Source organism: Neurospora crassa, linkage group V, assembly GCF_000182925.2.
Source record: "Neurospora crassa OR74A linkage group V, whole genome shotgun sequence".
NCBI classification, from domain to species: Eukaryota; Fungi; Ascomycota; class Sordariomycetes; order Sordariales; family Sordariaceae; genus Neurospora; species Neurospora crassa.
The window spans coordinates 5,192,465-5,208,961 of NC_026505.1; the positions used below are offsets into that span (position 1 = coordinate 5,192,465).

Here is a 16,497-nt window from a genome sequence, read left to right on the forward strand (position 1 = left end):
GCGCTAGCTGGCAGGGGACAGCTTGGCCTGCTTGGCTTTCACGGGGCGAATCGGGGCACCGCCTGCCTCAAGTTCCATGCCCGGTGTTGCGGCCAACTAATGACAAGTGCCTATCTGAAGCCAGCAGCAGGCATTGGTTGGTTGATTGACATTGCCTGACAACAAGTCAACCTAACCCAAGCTTTCCAGTTGTGACTTGGATACGTGTAGTACCCGACACAACTGAACTGAACTGCAACCAGACTAAGTCCGTCTTGTACCGCAGTTTGACGACAGCTTCAAGGACTCTGTGAGACAGCAGCAAGGCCTGGAGCGTTGTTCTTGATGATCCAGACGAGCCTCTAAACCTCTCCCTTTTGTTTGTTTGCTTGCCTGTCTGCTTGCTTGGTGCTTCTTTCTCCTTGGACTTGAATAGCGCCTTCTCCTTCCGCGAGGTGCACCACCACTCGAGATGCTGGGCTCGGGCCAGCTGTCCATGTCGGGAGGCTGGACGGCATACCTCTGTCTTGCATCTGCCTTGACCGGCCTGTTTGGTCCAGCAGGTGCGTTGCCTTGTTCCCTATCCCGATTCGTAGCTTATCACTACTAACACCAGACACGTCTCTTCCAGTCGCCGTCAAGGAGCACGACTTCAAGAAATGCGACCAGGCTGGCTTCTGTAAGCGTAACCGGGCCTTTGCCGACCACGTCGTCGCCAATACCGCATGGGAGTCGCCCTACAACATCCTCGCCGACTCGGCCTCCTTCAAGGATGGCCAGTTGCAGGCCACCATCCTCAAGACGGTCAACGATGCCGGCGAGACCGTCCGCCTTCCCATCACCGTTTCCTTCCTCGAGTCCGGAACCGCGCGTGTCACTGTCGACGAAGAGAAGCGACAAAAGGGCGAGATCGAGCTTCGCGGTGACAGCAAGGCCAGAAAGCAACGCTACAATGAGGCCGAGCAATGGGTCATCGTCGGCGGCTTGACCCTCGACAAGGAGGCCAAGGTGGACTACCAAGATGACACCCAGATCACCGTTCAGTACGGCCCCGAGTCCAAGTTCGAGGCCTCCATCAAGTTCGCCCCCTTCTCTATTGACTTCAAGCGCGATGGAGACACGCACATCAAGTTGAATGACAAGGGCTTACTGAACATGGAGCATTGGAGGCCCAGGATTGATGCGTCCCCTGCGCCCGAGAAGCAGGAGGGCGAGGACAACAGCAGCAGCGAAACCGAGAGCGCCGAGACTACCGCTGCCCAGGTTCCCGAGGCCTACCCTGGTGAGGACCAAAACACGTGGTGGGAGGAGAGCTTTGGTGGAAACACCGACTCCAAGCCCCGTGGCCCTGAGAGTGTTGCCCTGGATATCTCCTTTGTCGGTTATGATCACATTTACGGTATTCCTTCGCATACCGGCCCCTTGTCTCTCAGGCAGACTCGTGGCGGCGAAGGCAATTTCCAAGAGCCGTACCGAATGTACAACGCCGATGTGTTCGAGTACATCCTCGATAGCCCCATGACCCTGTACGGATCCATCCCGTTCCTGCAGGCCCATCGCAAGGATTCCAGTGTTGGCATCTTCTGGCTTAACGCTGCCGAAACTTGGGTTGATATCACCAAGGAAAAGGAGTCCAAGAACCCCCTGGCCTTGGGTATTGGTTCTAAGACGAGCACCAGCACTCACTGGATCTCCGAGGCCGGCCTCTTGGACGTGTTTGTCTTCTTGGGCCCTACTCCTCAGGACCTTATCCGCAAGTACTCTGAGCTCACCGGCACTACCGCCATGCCTCAAGAATTCTCGCTCGGCTACCATCAGTGCCGCTGGAACTATGTGTCTGACGAAGATGTCAAGGATGTTGATCGCAAGATGGACAAGTTCAATATTCCCTACGATGTCATCTGGCTCGATATCGAGTATACCGATGACAAGAAGTATTTCACTTGGGATGGCCATAGCTTCGCTGATCCCATTGGCATGGGCAAGCAGCTTGAAAGCCATGGACGTCAGCTGGTTGCCATTATCGACCCCCACATCAAGAACGTCGACGGCTACAAGGTTTCTGAGGAACTAAAGTCTCAGAAATTTGCTGTGAATAACAAGGATGGCGAAATTTTTGAGGGTTGGTGCTGGCCCGGCTCGTCCCACTGGGTCGACGCCTTCAATGCCGCCGCCCGGAAGTGGTGGGCCACTCTTTTCAAGTACGCCAGGTTTGAGGGTTCCATGAGGAACACCTGGATTTGGAACGACATGAACGAGCCCTCGGTGTTCAACGGCCCCGAGACTACGATGCCCAAGGACAACCTCCACTATGGTAACTGGGAGCATCGTGACATCCACAACTTGAACGGGTTAACCTTCCATAACGCTACTTTCGAAGCCCTCAAGTCCCGCGAGGCAGGCGAATTCCGTCGTCCCTTCGTGCTCACCCGCTCCTTCTTCGCTGGTTCTCAACGCCTTGGTGCTATGTGGACCGGTGACAACCAGGCCGCATGGGACCATCTGGAAGGCTCCATTCCCATGGTTCTTAGCCAGAACATTGCCGGTTTCCCCTTTTCTGGCGCTGATGTTGGTGGTTTCTTCGGGAACCCCGAGAAGGAGCTGTTGACGCGCTGGTATCAGGCCGGTGCCTTCTACCCCTTCTTCCGTGCCCATGCCCACATTGACTCCCGCCGCCGCGAGCCTTATCTTGCCGGTGAACCGTACACCACCATCATCGCTGCGGCTCTCCGCCTTCGCTACAGCCTTCTCCCATCTTGGTATACCGCTTTCCGCCAGGCCTACCTTACCAACGAGCCCGTTATCAAGCCCATGTTCTACACTCATCCCAACGAGGAGGCTGGCTTTGCTATCGACGATCAATTTTTTGTTGGCAACACTGGTTTACTTGCCAAGCCTGTTACCCAGAAGGACAAGGAGACGGTAGACATCTGGATTCCTGATAACGAGGTCTACTATGACTACTTCACCTACGACATCATCCCCTCCAACAAGGGTAAGACGGTAACTCTTGACGCACCCCTTAGCAAGATCCCTCTCCTCATGCAGGGTGGCCACATCTTCGCCCGCCGTGATCGGCCCCGTCGGTCCAGCACTCTTATGAAGTGGGATGACTACACCCTTGTCGTGACCGTCGGCAAGGACGGAAAGACCGCCGAGGGTGATCTCTATGTCGATGACGGCGACTCCTACGAGTTCGAGAAGGGCCAGTACATTTACCGCAAGTTCATCCTTGACGGTGATGCCAAGACCATCTCCTCCGTTGACGGCGAGGACCGCAAGAAGGTCAAGGAGGGCGACTGGATGAAGAAGATGCACCAGGTTACCGTTGATAAGATTATCATCGTCGGCGCCCCTGCGTCTTGGGATAAGCAGGAGGTCACTGTGGAGTCAGAGGGCGAGACCTGGACTGCTACGCTCGAGTACACCCCCGCCGGAAAGGGCCGAGCCGCATTTGCAGTCGTCAAGAAGGTTGGCGCGAGGATTGGAGCCGATTGGAAGGTTTCCTTCGCCTAGATGGGGCGGGGCCCAAACAGCTGGTCTCGGGAGGAGGCATGGGGAGGGGAAAAAAAGAGGAGGAGGCTTTGAATGACTGAGGCGTTGCGCGTGTCTCATGTACACTACACCGCTCGCTGGACGTTGTGTTCCATATCGGTCTGAATGCCGTGTCTATTTTGGAGGCCAGGATTTTACACATACAAAAATATATCTGCACATTGAGAAAGAAGTCAGCTCGTACTTCCAGGCAATGAGCATGGCTATGCTTGCGGTTTTCTAGTGCTCTTGTTTATTTTTAGGTGTTCGTTAACCAAGCAGCGTGACTGCCTGTTGGCTTCCAAACAGCCCTTTCCGATCATGTTGAATCCCGTTACACACGCACAGTTCAGTTCCGTAAATGGGGCTCTCCATTCAAAGGTAGGTCACGCCTCAACGAATCGGGTGCTCGCAGGCCCTGGATCTTGAATACGAAATGCTTCGGTGCATGTCGGCCGCCTTTCTTTGGTGGTCTCAATGGTGGTGCGCTGTCAAGCTGTGTTCCTGTGAAATGACAGATAGGACTCAGATGCCGCAGCGCCACGCTGAATGTTGGGGGCCGTCACTGGTAAAAAGTGGCAGAACTTGGTATCGCCCAATGAATGGTAACATCGAAGGTTTGCTCGCCTAGGCGTCCTTTCGAGAAGATGGTTTTGGACACTTTACTGGTCCGTTGAGCGATGCAGATCGGTGGCGTGAGATTTAGATGGTGGTGGTGGTGGTGGTGGAATCCTACCCTCTGTGCCTCTCTCTGTTGCCTCTGGTGCCTCGCCCCTGCATTCCATTACCGAGCCTCTTTGATGATCACCATTTCTACCGTTCCATAGTAAACAACCAAATACTGGTGGGCATTTTAATTCTTCCTCAGCTCTTTCTATGGCTCCCGAACCTGCTCCCAGCCAGGTAAGCCATTCAGGCTCAAAAGTTCCGTCTGTCTCTCTGTGTGTGTGTTTCATGTTTCACAGTGTATCACACAATCCAAAAAGGCCCTTCCTTCTTCCTATCCAAACCGGCGCCGAGTAACAGGTAAAAGAAGCCAACTTTGGACAGCAGCAGAGGTGTATGTATGTAGTACCGTGATACAATGTGCCAAACACCGCTGCCCCTGCCCCCCCTAGTCATACGAAGTGTGTGTGGTGGTGGTGGAAATGATAACGGGTCGGTGATTCGCGCACTTTTGTTTGCTTTTCTCTCTCTTCTCTTCTCTGGGACGGGGGGGGGGGGGGGGGGGGGATTCGGAGTACTATGGTAGGTAGGACCATCAAGATGGCAAGGTATGTATATACGACCATACGAGGAGGGGTGACAACTTAGCTCGTGGCACACAGTACAGCTTTAGTCCAGTGGCAGAATATCAAACAGGGGACGGCTGGATGGATGGATGGATGGATGGATGGGGTAACAACAGCAACAAGGGAGTTAATCTCCCCGTGGGGTGGGCGGCCGTATTTCCGACTGTTGTCCCTTTTCTTGCAGGGTTTTCCATTATTGTTCACCATTGGACGGCTTTGTTGGATCATGAGGCTGTGTGAGCAGCCTGCTGGATGTTATTTACATATAATCCTCAGGCGTTGCTTGTACCTTCTTAAACCTCGTAATCTTTCTCTGTTTGTTACAAATTTCTTTCTTCCTTCCTTCCCCATGTGCCGTACGAATGTTATGGCAAGAGTTTGAAAATAACTTTTTTGCTTCGTCATTCAATCTACTTCCATTGCTACTCCCTACTTCCTTGGAATTGTCGATTACGAGTATATCAGGGTCCTCTCATACCAACGTCGAGGAAAGAGCAAACATCGACTTCGTATCAGCCCTGGTCGATATACCAAGGGAGCTACACTCGACTGTCCCTGGTTCAAGTTTCACTTACATAAGGCCTGGAAGTCGATTCAACCAGAGGCTTTCTTCCCCTTTGTTGTCACCCACTCACTCACTCACTCACTCACTCACTTGTTCTCAACCTCATCAATTCAACATCAATACTTCACTCTAACAACCATCCTCACAACACTACGACGCAACAAACCGACCATGAAACCATCAATTCTTCTCACCCTAACGGCCACAGCCGCCTCAACCTCGGCCTTCACCCTTCCCTTCAAGTTCCGGCGGGACACCGTCTCAACCGAGGCCTCTAACACCACCCCCAACCACCGGCTCCTCCACAGCCCACCCACCAACGTGGTCGGCAACGCCAGAGGCCGCATCAAGGCCGCCTCCACCATCAATAACAGACCTTCATTCCTCCGTGCAGGCTCCTACGTGCCCTACCACCCGCCGGCCGCTACGCCCGACCACCCGAACCAAAACCAAGACATGATCCAATCCGTCACGGGCTCCCTCATTATCCCCACCATCTCCATGCCCGTTTCGGGCCCGACAGCCGGTAACTCAGTAGGGGAATACTCGGCTTCGCTCTGGGTTGGCATCGACGGAGCTTCAGCCACAGACAGTTTCACCCATCCCATCGCCAACGCAACCTGTAACCCCCTGGCTGCCTCCCTGCGTGCGGGCGTCGACATCTTTTGGGATGGCACCCTAGGCGGTCAACAGACTCCGTATGTCTGGGCGCAGTGGTATCCCGCCGAACATGCCCGGGGGTTCTTGGATTTCAAGGCTTCTCCCGGTGACGAGCTGCGGTTTACTGTTACCACGGGACCGCACGGGAACTCGGGCGGCGGGGTGTTGGTGGAGAATTACGGACCGCCGCAGAGCCCCAAGGGGGTGGATGGGAAAGTCAAGATACCGATTGCCACGGGTAGTTTGATATGGAAGGATATGCCGCCTTTGTGCTCGGCGCAGGCGAGCTGGATTCTTGAAGATTTTCCGTTGCAGGAGAGGCCGGAGCTGCCGAGTGCGTTGGGAAATTTTACAGATGTGAGGTTTAGTGAGATGGGGTTTGCGACGTGGTTGGGAGGGAATTTCACGGGGGAGGATGTATTGGGGAAGGACAAGTTGAAGTTGTTGGAGATCTATGATGCTGGACAGGGAGGGACTTTGGCGAGATGCAAGACGGATGGGGAAGGAGAGAAGAAGAGTGTGATTTGTAGCAGGGTTGTTGAGGCGTAGGGGTGAGAGGCTTGAAGGTCTATTCTTGATGGACAAGGGTAAATGGAGATGATGAATGGATCTGTTAGAGAAGACGGGAGTGAGATTCTTCTTGCTCGGATGGATCAATAGTAGTAGAATGAGGAGGATAGAGGTAACTTAATGTTAATGAGTAGCAAATGTCGTAGTGAAAGGCGAACCTGGTTTAATCGATCGAGGTGTTCTCTTGATGGAACGGTTCCCCCTCGCCAGCTTTTGGGTTGCTGTCTTGTCGCCCTCCCCCACCGAGGCTAGAAACCATCTCATGTCCCTCAACCACCCTCCATCATCTTAGGTACTGTTTGATTTCACTTCCTCAACCCACCACCAAAAACGCTCCTCACCCTCCCCAACACGCCCGCAAACCACGGCGTAGCCTGCACGCTCGCAATAATCCTCACCGGCAACAACGCCTTGGTAATCGCATACGCCAGCGCCGCATCCACCAAGACTCTATACTTTTCATCTCCACCACTCTGCCACTTTTTCATCATCAAAACTTGCTCTTTTCGTCCTTCTCCCTCACCCTCCCCCTTCTTCTCCCCATTCTTCTTCCCCTTTTCCTCCCCCTTCCCCTCCCCTTCCTCCCCGTCCCCATTTTCCCTCTCAAACCCAAAATACCCCTTCCTCTTGAACCACCGCTCAAACCCCTCCATCTTTTTAACCATCACCTCCGAATATCCCAGCTCCATCATCCACCCCATCACCCACTCTTCGAACCTCTTGCCATATGACCCCTCCTTACTCCCCTCCTTATCCTTGTCGTCTTCTTCCTTGTCGTCATCATCACCACCGCAATAGTGAAAAAGGTAAAAGAAACCCAGACCAGGGACGACAGCCGTAATTTCGTGTAGGATCAGAAAGGCCACCACGAAAGAAGAAGGGGAGGAGCGGAGGGAGGAGAGGTATGGGTGGAGAAAGCGGGGGAGGCGGGAGAGGAGGCGGGTGATGCGGGCTTCGTTGACGTTGTTGGCGTTTGGGTTGGAGGGGTTTGGGTTGGAGGAGTTGGAGGAGTGGGTGCTATTATGGCGGGTTTGTTGCTGGTGTCGGTAGTGGTGGTGGTGGTGGTGGTGATACTGATGAGAGCGAGGACGGTGGTGGTGGTTAGATCGAGGCGTTGAGGTTGTTGAGGTTGTTGAGAAGCGTGATTTTCTTGTGGACACCCTTGTTGTTGATCTAGTTGGGATGAAGAGCTGTGAGAAGACGAGCTCGTTTGTGTGACCTCGAGAGGGCCCGAGACGCGAACGGCTGACGACGACTCCGAGGTTGAGGAGTTGTGGGCGTGGGTGGAATGACATGTTGGGAATTTCAGAGCGATAATCGCTGGATGGGAAATGAGAGCTTCGTTGTGACGAACAAGGTGCGCCAGGAAAAGAATGCGAACACGGCAGGCTGGAATCTGGCCGGTGGTGAGGGAACGGATTGTTGTGTTTTGTTTGGAAGTTGCGAGTTGTAACTGTGGTTAAACAGGTGAGCAACGCGAATAAGGTGAGTGTGTTCACCGGGCAGGTGAGTGACCAAGGTGAGCGACAACGGTTCACCCAATGTTCAGTCAGGGAAGAAATTCGGAGATGCCCATATAGGCCTAGCGCCCCCCACCTTGAGTTCTTAACCGCCAGGTCACGCATTTAACTCAGGTCGAGGGTAACTTTTCGGGGGGTTTTCCCCCAGCCCTACTTATATATTGGTAACCGCAAGTTCTTTTTGTTATCTCCCTTAGTTCACTTCAAGCATGTAGAAAAGGATAGTTGTGACGGTTTCGATCTTTTTCCAAACAATCTCAACATACTTAAAAATGGTGTATCTAGAACTGGCCAAATTGGCAAAAAGCAAGAAAAAAAGGTATAAAACACCCGGGATCTACCATAGATCTCCTCTTGTCCCTCTCGCTCGCATCTGTCTAACTCTAGACTCTAATGTCGTTGATGATAGCAGGTAGTCATCCATATCCGACAGAAAACCTCAACATATCATCTCACCCAAATCCTAATCCATTATTTCCCATCCAAATCCCTATCCCATATTCATAGACGGTTCGGTTCTAGTAAACCGTGGTATCATCGTCATAGCATTCATCTCATCGATCATCACTCATCAAACCTGATTCCCCCCTGGCGGCTGACTATTCGCCACCACACTTCTTGACCTCCCCCGTCCGAACATACTTCCCATCGTCACTCTCCCCCTCCTCACAGACGCAGTCATGCTTCCATCGCGACTAGGTCTGCCAGCGGCGCTAACATCATCTCCCCTAGTGCCCCTACTAGACGTCTTGTCCAGCCTCTGATCTAGTTCCGATGCCATGTCGTTGTGGCGGTGACTGGCTTTCTCATCGTGATCATCCTCTTCTTCCTCCTCGTCACGCTGCCTGATCGACGCCAAACGATGGATGCCATGCACCCCTAGCGGTTCAGGCCGTCGATTCATGTACACGTCTTGGAAGTCGACGCCAGATTCGACAACCGTTGCGCGGCTGTCAGCGCGGTGACGCCTGCGCAGGAAATCAGAGGGGGAAGAGGAGGGAGGTGGTGGGGAGAATTGGTGTTGTGGTGGTTGTTGGAATTGTTGCGGTCCGTTTTGACCGGGTTGGCCAGGCTGAGAATCGCCACCGGGAACCTGAGACCAATACATAGGCATATTCTGCCTTCCACCAGGCGCCATGAGACGCGGGCCCTGGATGCCCATGTCGTCCATCTGGTGCATCAGCTCGACGGCGAACTTGTTGTGCCTCGTAAGCCTCAACAGCTCGTTTTGGAAGTTGCTCTTGTGGAAGAAGATGATGTTCATGTTGATGGAGTAGACCTCGTCGATGGTCCTCACTTCCGAGATGATGCGCGGAGCATAGTCGCGCTGGTTCTTGATGCAGAAGTCGAGCATGCGGTCTTTCAACTCCTCGATCTGCGCTTCCGTGGTGCCGAAGCGTAGGGTGAGGTTGACGGGGTCGGCCAGACCTTGACTGCGGCGCTGGTTGAGGATGAAGAGAGTGTTGAGGATCGAGTTGGGCGCTTGCACGACGTGGCCTTCCATTTTCTTGAATTCGGTATAGAGGAGTGAGACTTCAAGGACGTAGTAGTCGTCACCGCGCATCAGGGAGCCGGTGTTACCGTAGATGGTGACACGGTCGCCGACGTCGAAGGGGTGCTTGACAAAGACGAAGAGGATGGACTGTTCACTGTTAGCGTCTTTGCACCGGATTCGCTGTCTTGGGACAAACATACCTGAAGGAACTCCTGTGCTGTTGCCTGTAGCAGCCAAGACAGACCCAGAATAACGGTGCCCGTCGAGGTCAATGCAGCAGCAGCCGAGTTGGAAATGATGCTGATAAACACAATGATGACAATCACGATAATGATAAACATAAAGACCTTGTCAAGTTTCTTGATGACCGAATCAAGATCCTTCAACGACGCAGCAATGGCCTTCTTCTCCAGGTGGATCTCGCTGCAGACCATCTCCAATTCTTCCATGGAGATATCGCCGTTGAAGTCCTTGTCAAAAATGGCAAAGCAAGCCTCGGCTTCCTCCTGGTTGGGAAAAGCGGGCAGGATGTCTTCCAGTGTAATGGTGTCTCTGCCAGGCCGAACAAAAGTACGGTAGAAGACGCGCGCCAGGGTGTAACTCGAGTTGGTTGAACGAAGCAGCTCCATGACGACCTTGCGGGGATGGTTTCCTTTCAGAATGCGCCTGCCTGTAATGTCGCCCGCAAACCGGTTGGCGGCGTTTCCAACCTTGTTCCAAGCTTGCCGCGCATTCGTCTTCATGGCTCTCATCGGGGTACGCATCCCGGACGAATCGCCTTCAACCGAGGTTTGGTTCCAGACCGGATCCTGCGCCTCGAGACAAGTTTTGGCGTAGGTGTACAGAGCGACGAGACACTCGACCTGCATGACATTTTCCTGAATGCGAAGGGAATAAGTCCGGCGGTGAAACGAGGAGGCGATCCACTGGATCAAGATCTTCTCGGCAAAATTCAATGTCGCGAGGATGAAGAAGGCGAGAATGATCTTGTAAACGATGGAGATCCAGGCAGAATCCTTGTCACGGGCATCTTCGCCCTGATCGATTCGGTGGTCCTTGAGGATCGGGTTGTAGGTCACCACAACAACGAGCAACCAGATGAAACAGGCGGTAGGGAACTCGAGCTGACGTCCGATGTCCCTCCACTTCTTATGGTTGCTGGACCCCAACGTGTCGGCGATCCATGCTACCACATAGGGCATGGCACAGGTGATGACTCTTGTCCCCCACAGACTGAGCCAAACAACTTCCAACCAGATGCCGAACCAGAGGAGCCGAACTCCTCGGTCTTCGCCGACATCCTGGTGCCTGTTGTATGCGAAAATATCCAGGAAGATGGGGATGAGGATAAGAATGGCTGGAGGGATCGAGTAGACGACGTAGCGCAGCACTCGTGGAAATTTTCTCAGTCGAGCCCACGTCCGGGTAAGCCATGTCGTCTTTGCTACCGTAGTAACGGCAGGGGTAGGCGTTGCACCGGCACCGGCAACTGTATCAAAGACGTCCTCAAGGTTCTCGGTGCTCCTGTTCCTGGATCTGGACCGTCTCGATTCGTCTTCCCGTGCTTGCCTGGACACCATGCGCTCAGCACGCATCAGCTCGAGATCGTCGTTCAGCCTGTTGGCTGCCTCCCTGTCGCCGTGGCCAGAAGAGGCAGGGCTGAGGGCGCCGGAGTCGGGAATGGTAAGATGGGAGTGGTCGATGCCATTGGGGCTTTTGTAGTAGTCTCCATCGCTGTCCATTGGAGTTGCAGCTTGGGACGGCACCCGGACGTGCAAGGTCGGCGGAGGATTCGCTTGCGACATCCTACGGGAGGGTGATGGACAATCTTCAGACGGGGGCATGGTCAAACATCGAAGGGGCACGGGGCCCGGGCGTAAATATCAAACAGACGGGAGGAAGAAAGGGGGCTACCCGGGACAGGAAAGCCGCGAAAAGAAAAAAAAAACAGAGAATTGGAGGACCCTGAACTCTCGAAAAGGGCATCCGTGTAAGATTAGAAACCGGCAAGATCTAAGACGCCACTGTCAAGATCCAAGAACCCTTTGAAAATCCATTTCGTGTGCCACCTTGACACGTGTGGGGGGGGTTGGCATTTGCGTAGGGGGGGGGGGGGGGGGGGGGCCACTGGGCCTTGGGATCGGGACCGGGGACCCGTGAATCCATGACCGAGATGAGGAGGTTGACTTGCTTGGGTGTTGACGAAAGCGTTCGGAATCCCGGGGGAGTGGAGATGGATCGGCGGGTTGGCACAAAGGCGCGATCCACCGGCCAAGCGCGGGCGGGCAACAACAAGTCAGCGAGGAGCGATAAGAAACTACCTATGGAAAAGTGTGGGAGACGTGTTTCGCGTTGCCGGTTGAGACAGGTTGAACGGCAGGGACGGCATGGATGGCCGCCCGTGGCTGCCGTGGATAGCTGCAGACGAAACAGTCAGATAGCAGCGGGGGCCCGGACGGCTTGCCTTGACGGCCTTTCACAAGAGTCCGGCCATTTTCCCTTGTTAGTAAGCCGGTAGGGCGGGGGTGGAGGGGGAGATGATCGGTGGTTGCTTTTTCCCTTTTTCGGCGGTGAGATGCGTGTTGTTCAGTTTGTGTCCATTGTGATCACTCAGCTTTGGAATGAAGTGAAGGAGCAACTTCCATGCGAAGAAGATGCCCTGATGCTGGTGAACCTCCACCGTTCCTGTTTCCCATTCCAATATCTCCTGCATCTTGAAATGAAGCCAAGAACCCTGACTAAGTCTTTTAATCAAAACAACGAAAGCCACCGGCATCCGTCATCCCGTTCCTAATCGCAAGCCTTCACTCTCTTTTTCGAATTATCGATTCGCAAGTGGCATTCACTCGTTGATCGGTCGGCCGTGGTTGGCAAGACAAGACCAACAGAATGTGCTATGACGTCACTCGACAGCACCATACTGCATGCGGTCCCTGTAAGGCACTCCATCTGGTCCCATAAGAGGCCCTACAAACCCACTGAGGTTCCACTGTTCCTTGCCGATCCTCCGCCCCCCCGGCAGCCCGGTTCCCGAGATAGGTATCTTTATCCCAACCCTGGCACATGCCTGGACCCCTAATGTCTGAATTGCCTCGGAAACTTTTGGGCCTAGCGGACGGGAGCCGTTGCCGGCGATTGACAGCATAGAACGGGACGGTAGACGGGATGGAGGGACGTGCCGATGTCAGTTGTCAGATGTCAGTGTAGCTGTTGCTGGACGGGAAGTATGCAGGAACACATGTCCAACGCCATGCTTGGCTCGTCTGGCTCAACTGCTGCGTCGTGATAGGAAAAGGAGCTGGTTGCCATTATCAAATTCCATTCCCAAAGGACAGACTGAAGATTTTTCATTATACTCCAAAATCACCCCACTCCGAGCCATCATATTTACCACCGCCGCCACCAGCTCCAGATACGCTTCCCCATCTACCCGGACCAGGCTCGTTGCGACGGCTGAAGCTTGGCGGCGGAGTGATTTCGCTGTTCCTGCCAATGGTGCCGATACTGGCGAGACTGGCAGCGCCCTCGCTTCCGGGACGAGTGTGATGACTGCTGATGATCGACACTCTGGAACTGTCTGCGACGGATGCCGTGTCCCCGTTGCTGGGGACTGGTGAAGGTGATGAAGTGTCGGTTAGATTGGACACTTCGCTCTCCCTTCTGTCGTTCACCTGCTGTTGCTGTTGCTGTTGCACCTGATGGTGATGCCAATGCTGCTGGTAGTAAGTAGACTCAGGCTCGTATTGAGGACCTCCGAGTTGGACTGTCGGGGTGAAAGCATGGGGGTCATGGCCAGACGCTGACCACGCGTCTGGCGGATTGGTGAGCCATGGATATCCTTGCACTTGTGTTTGATCAGGGTGCGATGGGGGAGGGCCCTGAAATGGTACCTGAGCATTCTGTGGTGGACCTTGCCGTGGTGGAGAAGACACAGGAGGTTGTGACTGCGGAATGTTGTTGCTCGCTGGGGCATAGCGATTTCGGACTGACTTTTGAAGTTTGTTCGAGGAGCTAGCCGTGTTGCCAGTCCTCCTCAACTTTGAAAGTAACCCTCGCTTTTCCTTCACAAATGGTATTGAAGCTTCACTAAATAATCCACGAGCCTGGGGCATGTCTGCAGGAGCGGGAGGAAGCGCTTTTGACGCCAAATCATCCATTTGGCCTGCAAAGGGAGCTGTTGATTCTTGTTCCGGCCATGTGGATGCCCGTGCTTGCGACTTTGGGCTGGGAATTTGTCGTGGTGGAAGAAAGGTTTGAGGAAGGCCCGAATTACTTAGGCTTGGTTGTGGCAGGCCTCCAACACTACACGATGGAAGCTGTTGGTTGTAGGAATGGGGCAATACGTAAGGTTCTGGGGTTCCTTGTTGTTGAGAGTGACCCAGCGGAGTAAAGGGACCGCCTTGTTGCCCAGTCCCCATTTTCGAGATTGGTATTCCGGAGGGCCCCTGAGACTCGGCCACAGGTTTCCGGCGGAAGGTTTGTTCCACCGCCGGAGGGCGGTATGGAGTGAATGCGGGCTGAAGATTTCCGATGGGGATCTTCTCAGGTCGCGGAGGCCCCGAGTCAGAATGAGAGTGTGATGATCTATGCAAATCATTTTCAGGAACAGATGAATCCCAAACAACAGTGGCAGGCAAATTTTCGGTGGAATTTTCGCTTGGCATATGGCGTAGATGCATACTCTCCTCACACCAAAGTACTGCTACGCCACCACGATCAGATCTTACCATTTCGGTAGTGCGCTTTGGTTCATACTGAGGTGAAAGGGAGAAGTCAGCAATTGCTTGTGACAACTCCTGCGCCAACATTGGAGCCGTTTGTTCTTCACAATCTTTCGCTGCCAGAGACGGCTGATCCACTCCTTGAAATCCAGTCTGGGAAGGGGCTTGGCTGATGTTCAGCGGCTTTACTGACTGCCCGATACCAGGAAGAACTGGGTTCGCGTAGTCACTTAAGCTTCTCCTATGCGGTCTGCTTGTCGACGCAAAGTTGGACCCCATCTGCGGTTCCTCCTCGCTTGGAGCTGGTGGCGGTGGAGGTTGCTGGTCCTGTGGCTTTGGGGTTGGCGAAGACATCTCTGTCTTTGTAGAAAATCCGTTCCCCATAAAAGGCAGTGAAGGCAGGTCTGCAGGCAAAGTATTTGTCCTCGTAAATGCAGGCGGGGGATCCAGTTCATCCTTTTTGCTGATAAGAATCATAGATTGATGGCCATGTAGAGGCTTCACTGTCTGATTGTCTAACTCGGAGAGGTCGTACAGCGGCCTTTGAACAAAGATTTTTGTAGTTGAAGAGGCGTGCTGGCCACCAGAAGGACTCTGTAAAGACTTTGGGCGTCCGTGGGCGGGCTGGAGAACGGGCGGTACCTGTTGGGTCTCCAACTTATCCGCCTGTTCCTTGGCTTTTGAGTTTGTCGCAGACTCTGTTTCGAACTCTGTTTTGTGTGGTTCTTTATTTGAGACTATCTGTCCCGGTGTCGCTTCAGCTGACGATACAGCTGGCACCTCAACCCGAAACGGCACTTGTCCTTGTATGGAATATCTTTGTGCGTGTGCAGGCGCAATATTCGAAGGAGGGGAGGCAAAATTGGCGCCCAAGATGAAGGGACTTGACTCCGTCCTCCGATCGATATTCGGTCTTGATCCGGGATCTGCCTTTTGAGAGTTGGGGTCTTTCTGCGATTGTTCGCCAGAAGTGGCCTTCACGCTAGTGCTTTCGGATGATAGCTCGACAGGCGTATGCCCATCGGCATTCGCCAACTGTAGCTTCCGGATAGGCGCCTCATGACCTGGTAGTTCCGCTGCGGCAGGATGTTCTTCACGGGTCCTCGCGGTCGGCTCGCCGTATAACTCTGCCACGATACCAAGAGGAAAAGCTTGGTTTATCGGACGACCATCCAACATAGGAACCCCCGGGGATAATATAGGGGACCCTGCAACCGGGGCATCGTCAATTTTTGCTGGCGTTGTCTGCTCATGGGTCGTCACAGCGGCAGGTTGGCTATTGACAACCAGAGGAGTGGTCCCTGTACTCGTTACAGGAGAGATGTATGGTCTAGTTGACGGCTTGGTCACTTTTGCTTCTGGTGTTGTGGGGTCAGTCACCGGTAACGCGGTCTCGTCTTCATGTTGCTCCGGACTGGTGTCATTGTACGCTCCAGGACCCATGAACATGAACCCGTCTGGTTGGAACCATGGCGGTGGATCATTGTAACTAGGCGTAGAGAAGTCTGTTGAAGTCGCAGTTGCGCTGATGTTGGATGTAGGAGAACTAAGCAGTGACTCGCTTGTAGCACGCCCCTTCTTGAGTTTTTGGCTCATAAATTTGTCCTCGGGTGGCATAGACCCGCCGAGATCGCCAACAAACTCGGGGAACTCATCGCCTGGTTTGGGAAAGGTGTATTGAACGAGCCCTGTAGGCTTAAATCGATATATCCAGCGACTAATGGCTCCATCATAGTCCATCTCCCAGTTCTCCGGAAGCGCCGCCATCTTGATATAGGTCGAGGGCGACGAGTGTCGGTTGAGTGAATGATGCCAGCCCAAGCATGCTTTTTTTTTAACGCAAAGGCAGTAGTCGAACAGCTGGCGCTTGCCTTGGTGAGAGGCAAACGAGATTATTGTGCGCGAAGTCTTGATAGCATGGTCGTGCCGGCGGACGCGCCAAGGTAGGAGAAGGGGTGATATCAATGGTGTCGCGGTTGAGCTGAGTCAAGAGGTAAGCTGAATGGAGGTCACATCGGGTTGGCGATAGTTTGACCGGGGAGTGTATGCACTAACTGAGGCGCGGCTGAAGTGTTTCCTTTCCGTGCGTCCAATTGAGGACGCGCGGGGTCAACGCATCTCTTCTGCCACCAACGGCCCCCAGCTTCACGATCCTTGCCCT

General features: G+C 53.8%; 5 protein-coding genes across 5 annotated transcripts; 2 read left to right on the forward strand and 3 right to left on the reverse strand.

Annotated features, from left to right (window-relative positions):
- Positions 1-91: 91 nt before the first annotated feature.
- Positions 92-3,858, forward strand: gh31-2 (glycosylhydrolase family 31-2). Its single transcript, XM_956070.3, has 2 exons — positions 92-542; positions 611-3,858. Exons 1-2 carry the CDS (start codon positions 452-454, stop codon positions 3,493-3,495), a joined length of 2,976 nt encoding a protein of 991 aa, XP_961163.3. The 5' UTR covers positions 92-451; the 3' UTR covers positions 3,496-3,858.
- A 1,289-nt stretch (positions 3,859-5,147) lies between these two features.
- NCU04205 (acid proteinase) lies at positions 5,148-6,739 on the forward strand. The gene has a single exon (XM_956072.2). The coding sequence runs from the start codon at positions 5,542-5,544 to the stop codon at positions 6,577-6,579; it is 1,038 nt and encodes a 345-aa protein (XP_961165.1). The 5' UTR covers positions 5,148-5,541; the 3' UTR covers positions 6,580-6,739.
- NCU04206 (hypothetical protein) lies at positions 6,553-8,072 on the reverse strand. Its single transcript, XM_956073.2, has one exon. It carries the CDS (start codon positions 7,893-7,895, stop codon positions 6,906-6,908), a length of 990 nt encoding a protein of 329 aa, XP_961166.1. The 5' UTR covers positions 7,896-8,072; the 3' UTR covers positions 6,553-6,905.
- A 278-nt stretch (positions 8,073-8,350) lies between these two features.
- NCU04207 (mechanosensitive ion channel family protein) lies at positions 8,351-11,716 on the reverse strand. Its single transcript, XM_956074.2, has 2 exons — positions 9,816-11,716; positions 8,351-9,762 (listed from the first exon to the last, which is right to left on the reverse strand). The coding sequence occupies exons 1-2, from the start codon at positions 11,457-11,459 to the stop codon at positions 8,692-8,694; spliced, it is 2,715 nt and encodes a 904-aa protein (XP_961167.2). The 5' UTR covers positions 11,460-11,716; the 3' UTR covers positions 8,351-8,691.
- A 1,191-nt stretch (positions 11,717-12,907) lies between these two features.
- On the reverse strand, positions 12,908-16,198 carry NCU04208 (hypothetical protein). Its single transcript, XM_956075.2, has one exon. It carries the CDS (start codon positions 16,101-16,103, stop codon positions 12,966-12,968), a length of 3,138 nt encoding a protein of 1,045 aa, XP_961168.1. The 5' UTR covers positions 16,104-16,198; the 3' UTR covers positions 12,908-12,965.
- Between the last annotated feature and the right edge of the window lie 299 nt (positions 16,199-16,497).